Below are 23357 nucleotides of genomic sequence, written 5' to 3' on the forward strand. Positions count from 1 at the left end.
ATGTCTATTAGGAAGGAAGGGCACAGATGGTGTCCCTAACCTGGTTTGCCAGAGGCTGGAAATGGACGACTTGGGATTGATCACTTGATTGATTGATTACCTGTTCTGTTCATTTCCTCTGAAGCCCTTGGCATTGGCTGCTGTCAGAGGACAGGACACTGGGCTAGATGAACCTTTGGTCTGACCCAGTCTGGCCTTCTGTTATTTCCTTTAAAGAAAGCTGAAAGAGAATAATGTAGATCAGTAGTTTATTTGTAAACACTGGAAGAAGATTTGATGTACACTGAACTAAAAAGGGTCTTTAATGGCACTTTGTGGTGAAGCTTTCTCTGTATCAGCATTGTGAGCCAGCTGGCTTTTTAGATTTTACAGGGTTCAGTTAAAAAGCTGGATTGTAAGGAATTGAATAGCTTAGATCACATAAATTTTGTTAAAAATTTGTATAAAACATTAAAGTGTGGATTTCATTACTGATGTCACCTGCCATAAAAGTATTTACAGCTAAGATCAAATTTAGTGTTGCATTAGTCCCTTGATGCCCTAATAAGTGATCTGCACCACTGTGCTGTGCGCACATGTAACAACTGTGATGGTCTCTAATCCAAATTGTTTGTTTAGGGCTTTGAAAGGATCCAAAGGGAGTTAGGTGCTTGTATCTAATTAACTTTCAGTGACAGTTATATGACACATTCCTTTAGACCCCCCCGTAGAAATCACAGGCTACAGTTTCAAGATGAGACAGGAGTCAGAGTCAACATAAGGGTAAAACAGACATAGTGCAATTTAATCTACTATTCATGTAATACACAGTAGTGGTAGCGTTCTTCTCCTCTTTGCCTCCACCATCTGGTATAGATTGGGAGAAGGCTTCTCTCCTCAAAAGAGCCAACTATGTAGGAGGCTGTATTTCTTTCCCCAGCAAATTTGGAACAGTTTTAGAGGTTGTGGGGGGAAGAAACACCACTTCTGTCTCCAAGATTGGGAGAGACTGCTTGGATTTTTCTGGTAAGTTTTTTAGACCAGACAGCCTCAGTTCAAAGCTGGGAATGGGAGAAGAAACATCCCCCCTCAGAAGCAATAGGAGGCAGTGGAGAAGTGAGTGTGAGGCTCTGCCATGGACCCAGTGGTCTGGTAGTGTTACCCAGGAGCGGCCTGAGGCTGGCTGTAGCAGCTGGCGCCCCAGGCAGAAGGTGTGATTGGCGCCCCCGCCTGCACGGCCGTCAATGGCCGTGATGTCATCATCAGGTGACCGGGCCGGCACCGCCCTGGGCGACCGCCTAGTCTGCCTGGGCTCATGGGCCGCTCCTGGTGTTACCACGAGATCCCTGAACATTCTCTCACTGCTGCTGCATCAGTGTCAGTGAACTTGCTGCACTCCCTCCAAGCAGACTTCTGATCTGCCACTCAGAGGTGAGATGGAGCCTGCGTCTCTTGTCCTTCCTACGGTCTCTTGCATACAGCGACCCTCTTTCTCAGAACATGTTAAGATTTGTCCAGAGCAAAGAGATGAATTCTGAGATGGGCATTCTTGGAAGCTCTGCCTCCCATCCTTTGCCCTTGACCAAACGTCAGCAGGGTGGGGAACACAGTAATCCATATTCAGTGGGAGCTTTGGGAATTTAGCACTGAGGACTGGAGTTAGTAGTTTTGAGCCCACACCTGGCTTGCCTGCAGCATGACACATGCCTTCTTTTGACTGTTTTGGAGGGATTGATCCTCCCATTCCTAGGGGAGTCCAACTTTCCAGTTGTGGTTGGTTACACTTGCCCAGCCCTCTCCATTTCTCTCTCCATGCCCATGCAGGAGTGGTTTGTTTCTCCTCCTACACTCAAAATTCTCCAAGTTCCTAAGGAAAGGGAGCGCACGTGCTTCAGTCAGAAGGCCACTGTTCCTCTGTCTTTGGAAGGAAGAGTCTTCCCCTTTAGGTTCCTTTTTAGGTGCACCACTCTATTGCAGAGATGGGCAATGATTTTTGATGGGGGGCTACTCCAAAAATTTGGTAAGTGATCAAGGTCCACACTCTTCTGTGATATTAATGGAGGAGGTGTGGGGTCTGGGATGGAGGTTGCGTGCAGAAGGCAGCTTGCGGTAGGTGACTGGGTGTAGGGTCTGGGAGGGAGTTCTGGTGAAGGAGGGGATGTGACCAGTGTTCTCTCTAGCACAGCTTCACTGGTGATTAATCAACCCTGCCCTGAGCCTCTGAGCTTAGAGCACTGGAACACTGGGTGTGACCTGGTGCAGGAGAGAGTGCAGGGTCAGGGAAAGAGTATGAGCGCAAGAATGAGGGTGCAGAGGGTTTGGGTTGTGACCTGGGGAAGGGAGTTGGGTATGTGGGAGGGGGAGAGGCCCCAGGTATTGGCTTAGTTGGCTCCCAGCTAGCAGGATCCTCAGGTAGGCTGCCTGCCTGCTACGCCACTCCAAATGGCTGGCTGTGGGGACCATGTGCATCTCTGCAAGCCGCACACCCCTTGAACTCTCCACATGTTGCCTGCATTGCAAGCATGGCCCAGACAGCTCCCATTGGCTGGTTTGTAGCCAGTGGGAGCTGCAAGATTGTGCTCCGGGTAGGGGCAGCACATGAAGCCCCCTCCTTCCCAGGTGTGTGCAGAGATGCACATGGCCCCTATACCCAGCCGATTGGAGTGGCATGTGGGGCGCAGTAGGCAGGGATCTTGTCCCAGGCTCCTGCTGGAGCCGCGGGACAGTGCCGGGTCAGATTCTACTCACTCCTGCATTGTCTGCCCCAGTTATCTTAGGGTTGTTGCAGTCTCTTCAGGCAGCTGTCTCAAATGTTCCTGACTCTTGCACTGCAAGGAGTCTACTGGGATGAGGCTCCAATTCTGTTAATTGGGGAGGTCAGTCTAGGCTCCCTGTGTCTATTGTAGGGAGACAAAGAGGGAGTGTATGCACTATAGTTTAATTAAAAACAGATTGGTTGTTCACCTTGATCATCTCTTAGGAAAAGTGATTAGTAAAAGAACACAGACATACATTCAAGTGCCTGACATTGAGGAAACAGAAAAGTTAGGAGGGAAGGTGACCTTGGAATCTTAGAGTTCCACTATCATAAGCCTGTTTTGTTCTTAAATCTTTCTAGTGTTTTGTGTAAATCTTTTGTGTGATACCTTATTTATCCTAAAACCACAATGTATTTTGTAATGTTGTAAGTCCAAACCTACTCCAAATGTACGTGAGCCCATTAAATAAATTCTTATTTTTTAAGAGGGGGGGTTACTAAATGCTAGACCCATTTTTTGGTATATAGTGTAAAAATAACAGTGCAGGTACACTTTACTAGAAGCAATGAGAAGATTAAATCATAGGGAATGATCAGAAATAATTTTTAATTTAAGATTTAACAGAATTTGTTTTCTGCTTTCCTAGTCACAGGGTGACACCGTATCTGGCTGAAAATCAGATTAGTGTATGGATTTTCCATCAGGTACTTTGCTCTGAGGTTTTGTTCCATGTAAATGCATTGCATAAAAATCTTGCTGCAGCTAACTCTTCAGATTTTTGGAGGAGCAGGATGGGCTGTTTTCAGTTATGAGGGCCTGACAGAAACAGACTTCTAGTTCTACTACTGTATTTAGCAATTGTTTAACAAGTGTACAGGTCACTTTAAAAATGTTGAAACTGAATTTTGATAGTTGGATTTTCATGAACACATCTATTAATTTTAATATAAGTGGTACAATGTGTATCTCCTATTCATCAATTCAGATGAAGAGTTTTACCCACTCTTTGAATGTCAATCAGGCAAGTATAACCAACTGTGAATCCAGAATTTTGTGCTGCAACGTTGACATCCTCAGCTTCTTTCTCAGGTTTCTAGTTGTATCACACATTCAGAAAATAGAAGAAAAAGGGACTTCCTATATGCATCAGCACTAGGGACTAGATTGTGAACTCTTTGTATAGACTGATGCATGTGGGAGCATCTTCATACAGAGGGTAGGAAAAAGAGTAACGTGAGCTAGTCTGAGCATATTTCCAACAAGAAATGTGGATCACCTATTGGCATCTTTTGACGCAGACCCAGATGAAGAAGCACTCTCGATCTAAGCTATAGTTGGAGTGATTACTTACATAGACCAGCAGCTGGAGCTACAGGAAATCACACTTTGGATGTTGCTGGCATGAGCAGGTATAAACCTTGGTGGGATATTCAGATTTCTCAATTTGATGAGATTTTTCACATTGGAGGACATGGATTTGTACAAAACTGATTTAAACCTTTATCTTTTTGTTCAAAATGCTAATCTAAGTCCCTTCTCTTGAGTTCCTTTCTAGTAGCAAGTAAAAAATGCTCTGTCACCTTCTATTTGGTATGCTTCAAATACAAGCGCCCCTGTTCCTAAGTAAGTTTCTTGCTTTTTTGAAAGTAAATGTGAAGGGTGAACCTTTTCTCCGAAAAAGTCCTTTCTACCCTTGCACAGAAAACCTCCAGGGAATGTCTTGACCGCCAGCTGGAGTCCTGTTCCTTCTTCCTGCTGTAGAATCTTGACAAAGGACAGTTTGCAGCTCTTCAGAGTGCAGAAAGGAACACTTCCTTTCCAGTATTTCTGCTTGATCTCTTGTTCTCATTTTGCCATTGTGGGACTAGATCCTTCTTCCATATTTTTTCCTCTCAACCATTATAGACAACCTTCCTGTAGCTAATTGGTTTTCTGGCTATTTTCAGTTCCCATCTCAACTTTCCTAGTTCTAATAAAACAATCAATTTGTTTTCTTACTGTAAACACCTAGGACAAAAACTGCATTCCCTGAAGCTTGTTTAAGAATGCTTTTAAATCACATCTGCCACATATAGGAAGTAATCAGTCAGTCAGGTTGTGTGATGTTTTTGTGCAAACAACATACAAACACAAATGATATTGGTGTCTTGGGAATAATATTAGACCTGGGTGATCAAATTTTCCCTGAAGATATATCTCAATACATGTTCTTCTTATATATCTCCGTACCCAAAAAATTAAAGACAATCTGTGTGATTGTCAGCTGTCATCCACGCAGTACAAGGTGTTATGTGGCAAGTGGAATTCTAAACAGAAGGAAGAATACTTCAGGATCTTCAAGAGTTTGTGTCTGTGGCATGGGCTAATTGAAACATCTGCTGTAGTGTAGTAGTTGCTAAAAAGTTACATTTATATTACAGCTAGGGATATATAGACTGTTCCTTTCTTTAAGGTACACAAGGAAGCAGGTTTAAAGATGTAATTTAACTTTTCAGGGGTGGAGAGAGAATACTCTATAATACTTGTGGTAATCATTTTTGTACACTTAATTCAGAAAATATTTTGCTGCCCATTAAAAGCTCTGCAATTAGTCACTTGTTCCATCTTGCAGCTGTACACTAGAGATTAGGTTCATTTTCTTCTTCCATAAAACTGAAGAAGTTTTTGGGTAATACTCAGATTAAAACATCCAAATCAGTTAAAGGCAAATAAAACTTAAAGTGGAAACTGAGTCTTTGCAAAATTGGACCCAGGACATCATCTTTTCTTATGCTTTTTTCCATTTACCTAGAGCAGAAATGTCTTGTATTTAGTCTAGATGAACTTCATAGCCAGTGTCAGACACTGGTCCTTCCCTTTGATCTGGAAGCAGCTATCAGAATTTTGAAAGGAGATATGAGGGCTAACATAGCAAGTTTGAGAAGTCTCGGGGGTAGCCATGTTAGTCTGTGTCTGCAAAAAACAAAAAAAGGAAGCCTGTGACACTTCAGAGACTAACAATTATTAGGGCATAAGCTTTTGTGAGCAATACCCACTTCATCAGATTAATGGTTTTGGTCTGGTACAATGTCTTGAAAAGCTTTCAATTCTTGAGTTTCATAGTCACGCAGAAAACCATCACTTCATTGACAAGACAACAGATGAATGATCAGGAAGTGCCTTTCCATATGTTTCAGGGGAGGAAATTTCAGGGGGACAAACTTCAGAGAATGCACAGCTTTGAGGAAAAACATCTACAGCAGGTTTGTTTCATCCAAGAAATCTCTACAGCTTCTCTTTTTACAAGGTTAATATACGCTGTAAAACTTTTTAGGCAAAAGTTTGCTTCTGGCTATATGTTAGTACAGTGCTTAGCATGCTGGGGCCTCTGGGCACTGTTGTAATACAAATAATTTCTGAGCAAACTATTTCTAAACTGCACTCCCCAGTATGTCGCTTCTAGGTACACATTATTATGAAGATAGATCCAGCAGTCCAGGAGAGGCCAATGTCTAATTTGCTTGGAGACTGTTAAGGCAAGAGTGTTCCATCATCATTCCAAACTATGTGTATAATGGTGATATGTACTGGAAGAGTCTGAAGAAAAGAGAGTTTCTCATTAACACACTTTCCAGTTAATGGAGACTTCTGTTCCCTCTAAGTTTTAAAAGTACGGTGGAATTAGTTGCAGACTTGTAGTCCAAGGTTGCTTTCTGCCTTCTCTTAACTGTTGTATAGCCAATAAAGCCAACCCATTAAGAAGGTTTGGCCCTAGCTCATTATGAAAGTTTCCAGTTCTTACTATCAGACTAATGGAAAAGCAAGCACAGGAGAAAGAAGACTAACCTAGTGTGTAATTTCCTGGGGAGAAATTCCTTGTCATAGTTCTATAAAAACCTCACTTAGTCCAGCACATTACTATATTTTTGGAAGGAACTGGTGGATATGAGGAGCCAAGAGATCGTTTCCTACCTGGAGATGTTTGTTATAGTCCTGATCCACCAGTTAAGACATTACACAATTATTCATTTTAAGATGGCTTGGCTATGTCAGGAAGTTGGGGAAAGGAAAGGCGAGAGCTGGAAAAGAGCAGCTGAGGAGGCGTAGAATTCTGCATGGCTTGCTTGATTGCCTCTGACACAACTCTGAGTGGGAAAACCTACTAAACTGAATTGGTGGAGGAGAATCACTAACAAAAAGTTCCAGGTAAGAAATTACTAGTTTTATATCTCTTAACTGTGTTTGTAAATAATTGGTGGTTGTTTATATAAAAGCAGATTGAATGATGTGTATAATCTAGGTACATAGTACTTCTCGTTTCAGCATGGGAATGTAAGGGAATTGAAACTGTTTGGGGCTTAATGTAAATTAAAATGATTAGCCTATCTTGAATCTTTGTGACATTTTTAATAATTGGTGAATTGGATTGTTTGATTATATTTGCTGGGATGCTAGTTGTTTTCTCTATTAATACTTAACTTGCATTCTAGCTCCGCCATTCAGAGACAGGCATCGTGTGGTGGGTTGTGACAGTGTCTGTCAATAGTGAAGACAAATAGTGCCAGAGACACTTAACCCATCCAATCTCACCCAGGGTGTAGGTCGGTCTTGTTTTCAGACTTCTTCATAAGTCTTTTTCTTTCTTTTTTTTGTTTCTAAATAGTGGATTGATACTGATTGAAACTAAACTTTTTTATGAAGTTTTTGACTTTACATCAGTAATACTAAAAATAAAAAGTAGAAACCCAAAGTTGACATATGAGGAATTGAAAGCAGGTTTGCAGCCACTTTGTAAGTTCTGGTTCATCATTTTTAAACCTTTGGCAACACCAGGGTTGATATTGGAAATTTTATATGTAGTATCCTTCTGCTTTATTCTGAAAGTCAAATATTGCCAACAATATAAAATGTAAGGTATTTAAATAATATTTGTAGAGGGCTGTACTCTGTGCATTAGGCCCATAAATAAGGTCCTACTTGAATTGCAGGTTGATTGTGCAAAAATTGTGACCGAGTTGCAGACAAGACACGGAAAACTGAAAAAGTAATAATGGACCTTATTTGCAGAAATAAAGTCTGTTACTTTCCATGATTTTCTGCTGCTAGGAGCATAGGGCCCCTGCTTTCAGAATTGCAATGAAAGCCTAATATCGCAGAATCAGCTATTTCCGCAATATTGCAAGTTAAGTAGGGCTTTACTTATAAATGTCCCAAACTTTACCCTGTGTGTTGTTGCATTTTCATTTGTCACAAATTGTTTTCACAACTCACTGTAGTAGAGACAGCATGGCACACATGCTAGGCCCTGACAGTTAAGGAGAGTTCTTAATGTCTTGATGACGATAGTGGCTGTTCATGGACAGCAGGTTGGAATACTTGAAAAAGCAAAGTTTATCACATAGAGGCACTTGAAACTTTACAGTTTCTACTGTGGGATGAGATTCACATTCAAGATAGCAGCAATGTTTTAAATGTTGGTAGTGTGGCATTTGTTTCTTTTGAGTGTTTGTGAATCCTTTTGTGAAGAGTGTGAACAAGGGGTTCATGGACTCTCTGTAAGCTGTATCTGAAGATTGCAAGTCCCTCCATAGCAAGCAGCGATCCTCCTATTTGCCATAATTATTTTAAAGGCAGAAAGTCTTGTTTGACTTCACAGGACTATAGAAATATACAATATAGCATGGCCTTAGTTGGGAATTCAGGAACTAATGTTTCTTTCCTTTTTGATAGACAAATTGTTTTAAAACAAAATCTTGTACTAATTTGTACATGGGGGAAGCTCTTAGCTATGCATTTCCACTCTTCATGATACCAGCCCCTGAATTTGGCAGCATGCATTTGTTCCAGATAGGCATTGCATCCCTTTTTCCCACTGCCTGCTTTTGGGCTGCTTTTTGTTTTCAGAAAGAACCTAAATTATTTCAATCCATAGAAAGAAGAGGCTATGAAAATACTGCCCTGAAAGTGAGATGGGCACTTGGGACTTACGAGCAGTTCTCAATCTGTTGTAAGCTGACATGAGTGAACTGATGTCATGACCAACTGGCAATTATGCATCAGTCCTTCTAGAAATATGTCTGAGAAATAGGTGTTATTTCTTGATATGAATTGTAAATTCTAGCACTGGCTAAAGATTTTAGGTTTCCATTCTTGGTTAGTTTAGGTTCTTTCATTTACAAACCACAGAATTGCATCTGACTATTAATGTGCATTTTGTGTTGCCTGAAAGAGAACAGACTATACTTGAATTGCATATACCGTGTGTAAAACAGCTTGTCTTGTATCAATCTGTTTATGTTTATGGAGAAATATTTGCAGAAGCGGAGGATGATCAAGATGCTAAAGGAGTCTCAAGGACGATAATGTCATTGCGGAGAAATTAAATGAATTATTTGCATTGGTCTTCACGGCTGAGGATGCGAGAGATTCCCAAACTTGAGTCATTCGTTTTAGGTGACAAATCTGAGGAACTGTCCCAGATTGAGGTGTCATTAGAGGAGGTTTTGGAACAAACTGATAAACTAAACAGTAATAAGTCACCAGGACCAGATGGTATTCACTCAAGAATTTTGAAAATTCATATGTGAAATTTCGGAACTACTAATTATGGTTTGCAATCTATCCTTTAAACTGTCTTTTGTACCAAATGACGGGAGGATAGCTAATATGACACCAGTGTTTTAAAAGGGCTCTAGATGTGATCCTGGCAATTACAGGCCAGTTAGTATAACTTCAGTAGTGGGCAAACTGGTTGAAACCATAGTAAAGAACAGAATTGTCAGCTATATAGATTAATGTAATTTGTTGGGGGGGGGGAGTCAACATGGTTTCTGCAAAGGGAAATCATGCCTCACCAATCTACCATAGTTCTTTGAGGGGATCAACAAGCATGTGAACAAGAGGAAGCCGTTGAATATAATGTACTTAGAGTTCCAGAAAGCCTTTGAGAAGGCCCCTCACCAAAGGCTCTTAAGCAAAGTACGATGTCATGGGGTATGGATTGATAACTGATTAAAAGACAGGAAACAAAGGGTAGGAATAAATGGTCAGTTTTCAGAATGGAGAGAGAGATTACCAGTGGTGTCCCTCAGGGGTCCATACTGGGACCAATCCTATTCAACATATTCATAAAGGATCTTGAGAATGAGGTAAACAGTGAAGTGGAAAACTTTGCAGATGATACAAAATTGTTCAAGATAGGTAAATCCAAAGCAGACTGTATAGAGCTTCAAACATGGATCTTGGGTCATGTAGGCCAGGGAAGGCTTTGCCTTTCCAAAACTGCCTGTACTGCTCACCTGCCCTGGAGGAGTTGGGGTTGTACTGTGCGGCAGTCCACTCCCTAGCAGCGTAGGCGTGTGTGTTGGGGCCATGGCATGGGGCAGCCCGGGAGTTGGGGCAGGTAAGGGCTGGGGCCATGCCACCCTGCAGCCCCGGCCCTGAGCTGCGGTTGGGAGGAGCTGGGGAGGGGGCGGGTAGTTGCTGTGAAGGGGCATGGTCTTGGGGAAGGGGCGGAGCTTCACCTTGCCTTCCCCAGCTGGGCCTTCATCTGCAGCCCATTCCTGCAAAGGATCTCACAAAACTTAGGCTATGTCTAGACTGCAAGCCTCTTTCGAAATAGGCTTTATCGAAAGATACTTTCGAAAAAGCTTCTTTCGAAAGAGAGCATCTAGACTGCATGCGGAACTTTCAAAAAAGCAAACCGCTTTTTCGAAAGAAATCAGCTAGTGAGTCTGGATGCTCTCTTTCTAAAAAGCCCTGTTTGCTTTCAAGAACGCCTTTTTTCGAAAGAGCACTTTCGAAAAAAGGCGTTCTTCCTCGTGGAATTAGGTTTACCGCCGTCAAAAGAAAAGCAGCGTTCTTTCGATTTAATTTCGAAAGAACGCGGCTGCAGTCTAGACGCAGATGAAGTTTTTTCGAAAAAAGGCTACTTTAAAAAAAAAAAAAACCCTGAGTCTGGACACAGCCTAATGGACAACAAAAAGGCAGATGAATTTTCATGTTGATAAATGCAAAATAGTGCACATTGGAAAACGTAATTCTATCTGTCTGTCTATCTAAAATTATGGGGACTAAATTAGCTGTTACCACTCGAGAGATATTTTGGAGCCATTGTGGATTGTTCTCTGAAAACACCCACTCAATGTGCAGCAGCAGTTAAAAAAGCAAACACTGTTAGGAATCATTATGAAAGCTATAAAGAATAAGATGAGAGAAAATTGTTTTGCCTCTTTATAAAACCATGGTATGTCCACATATTGAATACTGTTTGCAGGTGTGGTAGTCATATCTCAAAGAGATTTTGGCATTAGAAGAAGTTCAGAGAAGGGCAGCAGAAATGATTAGGGCAATTGGAATGGCTGCGTTAGGAGAAGAGATTAATAAGACTGGGAGTTTTCAGCTTGGAAAAGAGAGGAGTAAGGGGGGATAGGATAGAGGTCCATTAAATCATGACTGGTGTGGAGAAAGTGAATAAGGAAAAGTTGTTTACTTCTTCCCATAACACAAGAACTAACGGGTCACCAAATGAAATTATTGGGAAGCAAGTTTAAAAACAAATTAGTCGAAACAATAGTAAAGAATAAAATTGTGAAGCATGTAGAAGAACATAATTTGTTGGACAAAAGTCAACATGGTTTCTGTAAAGGGAAATCCTGTCTTACTAATCTATTAGAGTTCTTTGAAGGGGTTAACAAACATGCGGACAAGGGGGATCTAGTAGATATAGTATACTTGGATTTTCAGAAAGCCTTTGACAAGGTCCCTCACCAAAGGCTCTTGTGTAAATTACATGGCCATGGGATAAGAGGGAAGGTCCTTTCTTGGATTGAGACAGGAAACAAAGGGTAGGAATAAATGGTATATTTTCAGATTGGAGAGGGGTAACTAGTGGTGTACCCCAAGGGTCAGTCCTGGGACCAATCCTTTTCAACTTATTCATAAATGATCTGGAGAAAGGGGTAAGCAGTGAGGTAGTAAAGTTTGCAGATGATACCAAACTGTTTAGGATAGTCAAGAAAGAAGCAGACTGTGAGGGACTCCAAGAAGATCTCACCAAACTGAGTGATTGGGCAACAAAATGGCAAATGAAATTTAATGTGGATAAATGTAAAGTAATGCACACCGGGAAAAATAACCCCAACTATACGTACAGTATGATGGGGGCTAAATTGGCTACGACAAATCAGGACAGAGATCTTGGAGTTATCGTGGACAGTTCTCTGAAAACTTCCACACAGAGTGCAGCGGCGGTCAAAAAGGCAAATAGGATTCTAGGAATTATTAGAAAAGGGATAGAAAATAAGACCCAGAATATCTTACTGCCCCTGTATAAAACTATGGTACGCCCACATCTTGAATACTTGAATACAGATGTGGTCTCCTCACCTCAAAAAAGATATTTTGGCCTTGGAAAGGGTTCAGAAAAGGGCAACTAAAATGATTAGGGGTTTGGAATGGGTCCCATATGAGGAGAGGCTAAAGAGACTGGGACTTTTCAGTTTAGAAAAGAGGAGACTGAGGGGGGATATGATAGAGGTCTATAAAATCATGAGTGGTCTGGAGAGGGCTGATAAAGAAAAGTTATTTATTAGTTCCCATAATAGAAGAACTAGCGGACACCAAATGAAATTAATGGGGAGCAGGTTTAAAACTAATAAAAGGAAGTTCTTTTTCACACAGCGTGTTGTCAACCTGTGGAACTCCTTGCCAGAGGAGGCTGTGAAGTCTAGGACTATAATAGAGTTTAAAGAGAAGCTGGATAAATTCATAGAGGTTAGGTCCATAAAAGGCTATTAGCCAGGGGATAAAATGGTGTCCTTGGCCTCTGTTTGTCAGAGGCTGAAGAGGGATGGCAGGAGACAAATCGCTTGATCATTGTCTTTGGTCCACCCTCTCTGGGGCACCTGGTGCTGGCCACTGTCGGTAGACAGGATACTGGGGTAGATGGACCTTTGGTCTGACCCAGTACGGCCGTTCTTATGTTATGTTCTAAACAGAAGGAAATATTTTGTCATGCAGTGCACAGTCAACTTCTGGAACTTCTTGCCAGAGCATGTTGTGAAGGCCTGGACTCAAAAAAGAGCTAGATACATTTGGAAGATAGATCCATCAATGGCTATTAGCCAGGATGGGCAGGGATGGTGTCCCTAGCCTCTGTTTGTTTGTCAGAAGCTGGGAGTGGGTGACAGGGAATGGATCACTTAATGGTTTCCTGTTCTGTTGATTCTTTCTGGGGTACCTGGCATTGGCTGCTGTTGGAAGTCAGGATATTGGGCTAGATTGACCTTTGGTCTGATCCAGTATGGCTGTTCTTTTCTTCTTCTTTGATTGGTATTATCCCCCATGGTGCTTTTAGAGCATTTTTGTGGTATAATAGGAAAAATATGAACTTCATACTGTGTGTGTGTGTGTGTGTGTGTGTGTGTGTGTGTGTGTGTGTGTGTGTGTAAAATATTAACAATTGCACCTTTGAATTTGAATGTATGGATAGCGAAAGAGAAGTGTATTTGGATTGTTTTAAACGGTATAAGTTTAGCTTGCCATTTGTTTCCCCCATTACTGATACAAAGGGTAACTGAAATACAGTGCAACCCTAGTCCGCTAGGAGAATATATATTTCCTTCAAATTCTCTTTAAAAATATAGATTACTTTATTTTGGAACCTGGTAGTATTTAGGATTAAAGTTTGAAACATTGTTCACTGTTGCCCTTAGATAGTTGTTGCTGTTATCAGCTATTTAGCTTTGTGCTAATAAATATTGTTATAAAATGTATCTGTTGGATTCCTAGCGTACTATTTTAAATGCAGTATACGATCATCATGTGACGTACATGTAATGTGATTTTCAAGACACTAATAACTTTCCAGCTAAAATAGAGACTTACATGTATAAAGTGCTAAATTCTACTGCATTGTTTTTTCCACGTGAATGTCTCCTTAGAAGAGCTCATTTAATGTTTACTTTAATATTATTTTAAAACGTTTATGTAAATAATCCTAAACACTAAATTCTGCAGAATGGTGATCATCTTTATCTCAATTTTAGAACTTTATTATCTGGCTCAAGGGTCAGGTGTATAAATGCTTATTACTTGATTGTTTAAAATCCGTCATGGTCCAGGATCCATTACATACTGATATTCTGCATTCTGTTGTGCATAGTGTTTAATCTGTAAATGGATTGATACCTAAGAAGGGAAAATGTTTCTGTGCAGCAGGATAAGTCTACAGCATTATTGCTGTGTGCTTTATGTATTCTACTTGCAAACCTTGCATGCAATACACATGCTGTGTGCGTGCTGCACACTTGTATTTCTATGTGGATGTGTTTTACAAATACTAAATGGAAACTAATGCTGTTGTTGCTAACAAAACAAGGTAAAAACATGTATGTTAACAGTCTTTCTCAACTCAAAGTGGTTGCAAATCAGCTCCTAAATATTGTCACTGAATTTAATATTTAGATGATTTTTTTTCAATTTTATAAGTGTTTCTAAAGAAGAAGCATTGTATTAATGCATGCTACAAAAGGATAAATTTGTCTTTAAATTTGAATGCAATTCAAAGTGACTGAATCCTCTAGCTTCAGCCACTACATTTACCAAGGAACAAACAGGAAAATGGAACTGGTATCATTCAGCTTGTCCAGGAGGTGGAGGGAGTCTGTTTCTACATATCTAAAAGTAATTTATCGATAGACTTTACTGACAGCTACATTTCTCTTAAAACTTAACACCAGATAGGAATTATTTTTCATGTCACCTAGAACATAAAAACATCAGATTAATTTAAAAAAATCATTTGTAATGATTCTTCATAGGGTTCTGATGCTTTTATTTTAATTACAAATACACTGGTTTTCTCATTTTTACCATACCAGAAAATAAATATGTACGTCATAGGTAAACAGAAAGTTTTTCCCTCTTTTTTAATTCTCTGAGAGTTCTTCAGAGTGGTCCAAACTGGATAAAATACAGATTAATTTCCACATTACGATAATTCTCACCAAGTTGTGTGTCTTATCAGAGACTACTACTACCTTCTAGATTTCAACATCCCTCCCCCAAAAGCCTGACTTCCTCCTTTCAGCAGATGTTAGACTCAGAACTTCAGTAATTACATCTGCTGTTAAACCTATACTTGAATTTCATAGTTAATTTCCCACTGAAGTTTTGTAGTGGTGCTGGTATTTACTGCTTGAGTTTTAATGTGGTCAGCACTGTAAAAATAGGGCTTTCAGCCTAATGTAAAATACAAAGTTCTGTGCGGTATCCTGCAGCAGGCTGCTGTGACAGGGTGTGATCACCGAAAAGACCCTGTGGGGCTGTTTCCCGATGTACTGATATAGTCACTGACATTCGCTTTCTTGCTCTCTGAGGCTCCTCACCACCCTGTCATCTTGGTCCAGATCTCCTGGTCTCCCCCAGACAAAGCACAGAGCTGAGATCACACCCTCTCCCCCCAAAAAGCAATGCAGACACTGAATCACTTCAGCTCTGGGAGAATGCAGTTCAAGAGCACAGAATCAAGGAAACCAACCCCCAAGCAAAGCAAGGAAGAAATCAAAAATAGGCAGATCATAGTGAGTTATAAAATTAAAATAAAAGAAAACGCGTAGCTAGTTCTAACACACTAAAACTTGTTGCAAACTTAGCCTAAAACTATTCGTATTTCAAGCAAGCCTCAAGTCAGAGAAGATTTTTTACTCTGACTTGGCTTCCTGGCTCTCCTTTTTTGGAGCATCACACCAGTCAAAGACCAAGGCATTCATAGCTTTCCAGCTAAAATAGAGACTTCCTTTAGGGCGGGAATCCTTTGTCATACACTTCCCCCCTTTCTATGGAAAAATACCTGGTTAAACTGGTATAGTAGTATAAGTTAGTTTGGACACATGCCTTTCCAGCACAGCTCAAACTTAGAGAAAACCAGATTGTTTACAGGCCATTAAGTTGATAACCCAGTCGTTGAGGTTGCCAGAGCATTGAAAACATCCTTGATGGCTTTCATCTGCATATTTAAAACCATTAATCATTCCATACTCCATATTTCTAACTTTATATACAAGAATGAAGCATACACCAAAATAAGATATACAGATCTAGCAGATTGTGACATTAAAATTGATAGGTTACATGACGTATTTTGTCCAAAAGCTTCTTTGAGTTATGCATATATGTATCCATAAGAAAATTTCATAAACCATGGGGAGAACTGTCACAACTGTGATCATTGAATTTTAACCTTTCTCTTTCCTCATTTGCTGACTGATATGTCAAGGTTCGAGAAATTTATTTAAAAAAAAAACCAAAACCTTTAGTAGGTTGTTCTTGAAAAATTTTCTGTTTTTGTTGAACCCTTAACCCTACTTTCCTTTATCAAGGGCAATCTGATCTGTAGCATTCCAAGTTTAGTCAGTCAAATAATTTTTGCTATAGTAGGTGGGTAGGTAGGTGTAGGATGCTGTTAATGTTCCTAAGGACACTGCGGCATGTTTGAACTAAGAGTTCTGTCCCTTAGTTGGTTCTACATGGCTTTTGATTCTGTATTTAAGGGGACCAGCTAACAAGTCCCTGGAAGTTGAGGATATGTAATCTCATTGTGACTTCTTCAGCCTCTGAGATTCTAGTGGCCTTTTATCTTTCTATTCTCAGCATGCTACAAATCAGTTTTGTCCCTGTTCTGAACTTACACAATAAACAAACCATATCTTAGTGACTGGTACCAGTTCCATTTTGTTTACAATTCAGTTATTTTTAGATTTTATTTCTCATTTTATAATTGATATCTGGAATCAGCAGCAATTTTCTCATTTATTTTCTCATATTTTTATTCCAGGATTTGCCTCTGAAGCAGGGAGTGTCTGCATTAAAAATGACCTGTAGTTCTCTGCTTCATAGGTTAGAAACTTATTTTAATATTTTGTGGCTAAGCACAGTCCCGTCTTTTTCAAAAAAAATTCTAATGATGAATGGTTTAATTGGCATTGAATGTGGACTACAAGCATACATTTTGCATTGGGGTTTCCATTGTTTGAGATAAAGTAGCTTACAGTCAAATAATTAGTCCAACTGAGGCAATAAAAGCCCTCTTGTTTGCTTGCAGCCTTTTTATGACTTAAAAGTTAATGTAAACTTTTGAACTAAAATCAATTAAGTATCATTTGGACACTTCAAAAATAATATTCCATTGCTTAGACCTTGTATTGCTTGAAGCAGTTACATTCTCAAATTTACTAAATTCCAAATTTTCATTTGGGGGAAAAATCAGTTGACAAATCACATTATTTCAATGGGACTGCTATAGCCAGCATAGGTGGAAACGCGTATCTTGTATTTACTTCTGAATTGTACACCGCAGATGCTTCTTCAGCTCCCTCCTCTTCCTCCATGGGCGGTGCTTGCAGCTCCTTTACCACCTCTTCCAGCCCTACCATTTACTCTACCTCAGTCACCGACAGCAAGGCTATGCAAGTGGAGAACTGCTCCTCAGCCGTGGGGGTAAGTAACCGAGGGGTAAGTGAAAAGCAGTTAACCAGTAACACAGTCCAGCAGCAACAGTCAATGCCGAAGAGAAATACAGTCCTGTACATCTCACCACCACCTGAGGATTTGCTGGACAACAGTCAGATGTCCTGCCAAGATGAAGGGTGTGGATTGGAATCAGAGCAGAGCTGCATTATGTGGATGGAGGATTCCCCCTCCAACTTCAGTAACATGAGCACCAGTTCCTACAATGATAACACTGAGGTGCCACGTAAATCACGCAAACGAAATCCAAAGCAGAGGCCAGGGATCAAACGTCGAGATTGTGAAGGATCCAGCATGGATATATTTGATGCCGACAGTGCCAAAGCGCCCCACTATGTCCTTTCTCAGCTCAGCACGGACAACAAAGGCAACTCAAAAGCAGGAAATGGGTTGGTATCTGCATTTTTTTAAAGTTCTATCACCATATGTAACACCAAGCTAATAAAACATACTCCTGATATTTCTCAAGTGTTCTACTCAGGTTCTCACATAAAACATAAACACTCCTACCCTTTTATATCTTAGCTCATGATACATTTCTTCTAGAATTACTAAGCTTTACAAGGAAGTAAAGCTAAGATTTATTGCAATATAACATTCTCTGTGCTTTATTAGTGAGTCAGTCCAGTACTTGAGACATTATCTAAGTTTTTTCCCCCCCAATGGTTTGAGATTCCTAAAGGATACAAAACTTCTTAATTATATGTCTCCATCTGTAAAAAGGCTCTATTTAAAAAAGAGTTATAGGCACTGGAGAGATCTTACAGCTGTTCCACACTATCTTCCCAAAAATACCTTGTTCAGATTTTTATGTGAGGATCTCAGTTGATACGTTTTATCTCCTCTGTCTGTCTGTCTCTTTCTATTTATCAAATAGAGAGAGTGTTGAATATAGAAGTTAATTGCTTATTACGATTTTTCAGCATTTAAATTAACACTCCTTTCACTTTTTGATAAAATGTTAAGATTATATGCTGAACCAAATCTTGTTTTTCATGTGAACTCACTTCTGTATTTGATTTTCAGAAATAAATCTCTAATCCTGTTTCTCTCTGTGCTTCTGGGTTGTATGCATGTGTGTGTTTGTACGTGGGCACGCCAGGGTGGTGGTCTCTCATCTCTCCCACTTCACACTGTTTACTATGTACATTTCAGAAGTTGGTTTAGAGAGAAAACATCCACGAGTTTACAGTATTTGGGGTGTTTTTGTTTTTATACTTGTGGCTTCTTTAGTACTTAATTTTACACTGCAGTCAAGTGGGCAGATTTATTTGTTACTTTTATGTATGTGCTTGCAATGTGTTCTGATGTTCATCACTTGAAAGGTGAACATTAAAATAGAACTGACTGGAAAGATGAGCTTTTCATATTCCTAAGGGAAACAGCCTTTAGTCTGTATCCCCAGGGTCATTGCAGTTCCATACTTAAAATGTTGCTTTAAGAAAGCGAGTCTAAGAAACTCTCCAGAGTGGTCTGCAGCTTCATGGTAGATATCTCATTTGATAAGACGAGAACCGGGCTGAACAAAGGATGTAGATTAAACATTTCCACCCAATCTTTTCCTCCTGTCTTATGCAAAAAAGTACTTAATGAAACAGTTTTTTGTCGGTTCACCACAAATAGTCAGGACAAGTCAGTGAAACAGTCCAACATTCTGGTTGTAAATTCACCAGGAGAAAATTGTATAATAAAGTAAAAAGTTACCTATTTAAAATTTTGCCTTGCAGCTTCTCAGATTAATAAACAAGTTGTTTGGAAAGTTAGAAAACAAGGTTGCACCAAACTTACAGGAAGGAAGGCAATGATCAACTACTATGGAAAGAAATGCTCTTCCTGTGAACAAGAACTGTGTACGCATAGAATTTTTTTCCTCCAGACTATGAGCACAGGCTTAGTAAGCTACAGACTAATAAGCTTGACCTTTTTAGCATTAATAATGAAGCTAGCAAAACTATAATGTTCATTACTACCATAACAGGACATAAGCAGCATGCATTAATAAATGAAAGGTTATGTTTATGTAACTGTAAGCTTTTTAGAACATTTGGGACAAAGTTGATTTATATAGTATATCTAGGTTGTAAGAAAAAATATGAAAGTTCCAAGAAGTAGATTCTAGTTAAAAGTAGACGTTTGAGTGTCTGAAGTAGGTAGTATATGGAAAATGCGGGGTAGGTGGAACATGTATGGCTATTGCACAGAGATGCAGCCCTGCAAACACAGATTGTAGGAGTGACTATAGGTTTTTTTGTTTGTTTTTTGCTTTTCTGCCTAGTGGCTCATATTTTAGCTTCAAGAGAGAGGAAGGATTATGACACTTGCTATATGCCCTAATTCATGGAATGAAAATATTATGGTCCTCAGATGTCTAAGAGTTCATTAGCGCTATTAAAAATAACACTTCCATAGAAACGGAACAGAATTTGTGAAAGCCATTTTAAAAGGCTTTGAGTTTTGTTGATTTTCCAGGGCAAACAGGAGAAATCCTCTTCCTCCATTGGAGTCATGCCTTGTCTTGGTCTCACTATTAGTCTCAAGTCTTCATTTGGAGCAGCTGGGATTCAGATGGCACACATTTTAAATGATCAGAGCAATGAAGAAACAAATACAAATAGAATGTTGAGATATTGAGTGGGCACCATGGAATGTGTTCTAATACAATCATTTAGCTTTGATAATTTGAAATTACCATTCCAGCCTTGGTTCAGAGTTCTTTGTTTAGTTCTGATGCCTTTTAACTAATACTATATATACCATACTGCTTTTGCTGTTTGCAAAGGCATGAGAAATTGAATGCCACTGATTCTAGGAGTAAAAGGTAACTGAATTTAGAAGGCAAGTGAAGAAATACCAGCTCTTCTTTATGGTTGGAACAGGGACAAATAAAAGAGATTCTAGTGAAATATTTTAAATTTTCCCCTAATATAATTAATTAGATTGAAAATAACCATGATTTCGAGAGACTCCTAAGGGGAAAACATTCCAAATAATTGATGATCAGAACCTGTTCAAACCAAAATAACACAGTAAATGTGGAGTATTTTATCAAGAAAGATAAGATATCTCAGGATTCAAAAACAAAATAATTAAAGAAACCACATAAGTAGTCTGAGGAGACTAAAGTATTAGATGTGTGTATATTTTTAATGGGTCATATGCCTATTTTCTCTTCCCATCAAAATTCCTGTGATCTCCAAGTCTCCTTCATTAACCTGTTTAGCTGGAATGCTGAATGTGAGATGAAAATGTGTAACCCATACTATGTTTCTGCACTGAGAATTCTTTTGTGACATTATAGCTAGTTAGGTGAGTTGTAAAGGCGAAGAAATGTGAATTCCAAACTCAGAGCTTTGAGTAATATGACTGTTCATAAAAATTGGATTGCTTAACATTCCTTTTCTGATTTCTATGTTTCATTATGCAATTTAAAATTCTTCATGTCTTCAAAAGCGGAGGAAATTTACTGATTCAAACTTAACATCTCACATTTAACTGCCAGCATACCAGAATAATTTCCTAACAGAGAATGTGGAGAATTGATAATCTTAAAACCTTGAATGTAGTTAGTATTTTTGATTAACTAGGACAGTAATTTAAAGCATACTGCTTTCTAAATTTGTTTACTTTGTATTTCATTGGACTTGTGTACCTTGTCCCAATGATTTCTGTAGGATTAAGAAAAATGGGTGAAAATAAAACTGAAGAGGGTTTATTTTATTTTAGAGAGGGGTGTAAGACCCTCTTTGGTTATGCTGAAGCTGAATAACCAAGGATTTATTGCCATAAAATGTTGCTATTCCAATTTTGTAGGCTTTTATGACCTCTAAATTCTACATCTTTTATTTAATTTGAAAAGTGTACAAAACAGGTCTGGTGAAGCACTTTGGGATTCTATGCTCAGATTGAATAAATAACAGGCTCATAGGACAGTTTGAGTCTGGAGAGGTTAGCTTTCATGAACACACAATATTAAGTTTCTGCAACTCTCAGTAAATCATCCACTAGATCACTAGGCAAAAGATTATTTCTACTTTTGTTGCGCGTGTTCAAGGGTCTTGCAAGTCGTGATTTAAGTGAGACCTTCTTGAAAATCAGATATAGCAGTATTAAGGGGAAAACTTCCGTTCTCCTGTACAGCAATGGTAGGACTGTCTTGTAGCAAAACTACTGTGGTTCAGCTATGCAAAGGAGATGGGCAAGGAGTTGGGAAAACCTTCAAAAATGTACATTTCCTGTAGATTATGGAGCCCTGCTCTGTTGTATTTATTGTACAGTAAGAATTTCAGTCTGGGGATACTTTGCAGATTCACCATGTGTCCTCCCCTCTTCTACTCAGAGTACAAATAGCCTCTCCAGGCTTAGGACTGGCAAAGTTGCCAGGAGGTAGGTCCACCATCAGTGGCCTGGAAGAAGAGATTTCCTTTCCTACCCCAGCCAAATTGCCAAGGAGGCACCTTGAAACAGTGATTCTTAGAAATCTCACTCCTTTCCCTTATTTCAGGCTATCCACATGTTCAAGAAGGCAACATTGGCTAGAGAAGGTTTTCTTTATAGCCATAAATGCCAAAAGTAATTTTTGATAAAGTTTAAAGCTAAATTCTGCACTGATTGATTAAGCCCTCTTCCAGACTGTCTCAGTTGCCAGGGGAATAGTTCTGTTCACAATTGGTTTATCAGACTTTGGTTCAAGATATACAAACCTCCTCTGTATAAGGTCAGTGAGACATTTTCTCTCTTAATCCTTTAAAATGGACAAAACATTGATTGCAAAACGTTATACTTTGGAGGGCTTCTTCATTCAGGTTTTAATTATGGAACTGATCACAAGCTAGAGTACTCTTGAAAGCCACACACCTGGGTGGAGATGGTCTTGTTGCATGCATGTTGTTCGTTTTAAAGTCAGTGCAATTATGGCAAATCTGCTTAAGCCAAATACTTTTTAAAACCGCTTTTTCCTATACATTTCTCAATCTGATCTGACAGAAATTGCCAAATAGTACTTGTGAATTTGCATGATCATGCAAATTCAGAAGGAGACAGGCATGAGGCTGTTTTTCTATCTAGAAAGAAATGTATATTCTTTAACCTTAATTCTGTTCAAGGTATGCATATTTGTAATGTGATCTAAAACATAGTCCCTACATTTTCTGATTATACAAAATTGGGGAGAGGCGAGGTTATGTGCCTTTCTCCTATTAACTTACTCTAGTAATGCTAATTGGTTTCCCATTTCTTTGCTTTTTACATGAAAACCAGTTCATATTTTCCCTGAATTGAGGAGACAAAGAAGCACTGTTCTGCCTCTCCTCCAGGCCTCCTCCTCCTCTGTCAGTGAGACAAGTGCAGCTTAAACATTTGCTCTTTTAAATATTTCACCTGCCAATTTGTGGGTTGTTAAAAATATCTATGGTTTTCCTTTACCTTGATTTTATTTTATATGGGAACTTCTTATAATATGTTCTTGATGGTCTGCTTTGACTTCCCAGAGCATCAGAAAGCCAGAAAGGAACTGGAGGGAAGAAGAGTCCGATGTTGTGTGGTCAGTATCCTACTAAAAGTGAAGGCAAGGAGCTGAAGATTGTGGTACAGCCGGAGACCCAGCACAGAGCTCGGTACTTGACTGAAGGCAGCCGGGGCTCAGTGAAGGACCGGACACAACAAGGTTTTCCAACTGTAAAGGTAGTATGTTTATCAGCAGTACTTGGCAGTGCTTTGGGGAAAAAGGACTAATGTCATCCTTGGATGTATTTTTGGGAGTAGAGAATAGGAGCAAGGAAGTAAATTTTTCTGTGTTGCTCATTGGTTAGACTGTTACGGTATTTTAGAAAGAGACTTCATAGAATTGGAGAGGATGCAGAGAAGAGCAACAAAAATAACTGAGGGCTGGAGAAAATGCTTTTACCGCGGGTGCATGTCTACAGTGCAGCTGAGTGCGCGACTTGTGGTATGATTAGACAGACTTGTGCTAGCACAGCCCAAGGTGACACTAAAAATAGTTGTATGGAGGACACTCTTGTCTAGCAACCAGAGCTTAAGCCATGGAGATCATGTAGGTTACAGCACAAGTGTTTAGTACCCCAGGGCCAGCATGAATGGCTGCTCCCATCCCTC

At 39.6% G+C, this 23357-nt stretch overlaps 1 protein-coding gene across 15 annotated transcripts in view; it reads left to right on the forward strand.

The window, feature by feature from the left end:
- NFAT5 (nuclear factor of activated T cells 5) overlaps window positions 1–23357 on the forward strand; it is a 157394-nt gene that overhangs the window by 80113 nt on the left and 53924 nt on the right. For 7 of the 15 annotated variants that reach the window (XM_006122230.5, XM_006122231.5, XM_025184223.3 and 4 more), the window contains exons 3-4: window positions 17077–17635; window positions 22733–22925. In XM_006122230.5, the coding sequence (XP_006122292.4) occupies window positions 17077–17635; window positions 22733–22925 (752 nt within the window). Of the gene's footprint in view, window positions 1–2345; window positions 6924–7207; window positions 7319–16554; window positions 16617–17076; window positions 17636–22732; window positions 22926–23357 lie in introns of those variants that run through there. The other 8 variants (XM_006122233.5, XM_075939778.2, XM_014573189.4 and 5 more) reach the window with 7 other exon arrangements.

This window comes from Pelodiscus sinensis, chromosome 12, assembly GCF_052426305.1.
Source record: "Pelodiscus sinensis isolate ZL-2025 chromosome 12, ASM5242630v1, whole genome shotgun sequence".
NCBI lineage: Eukaryota > Metazoa > Chordata > Testudines > Trionychidae > Pelodiscus > Pelodiscus sinensis.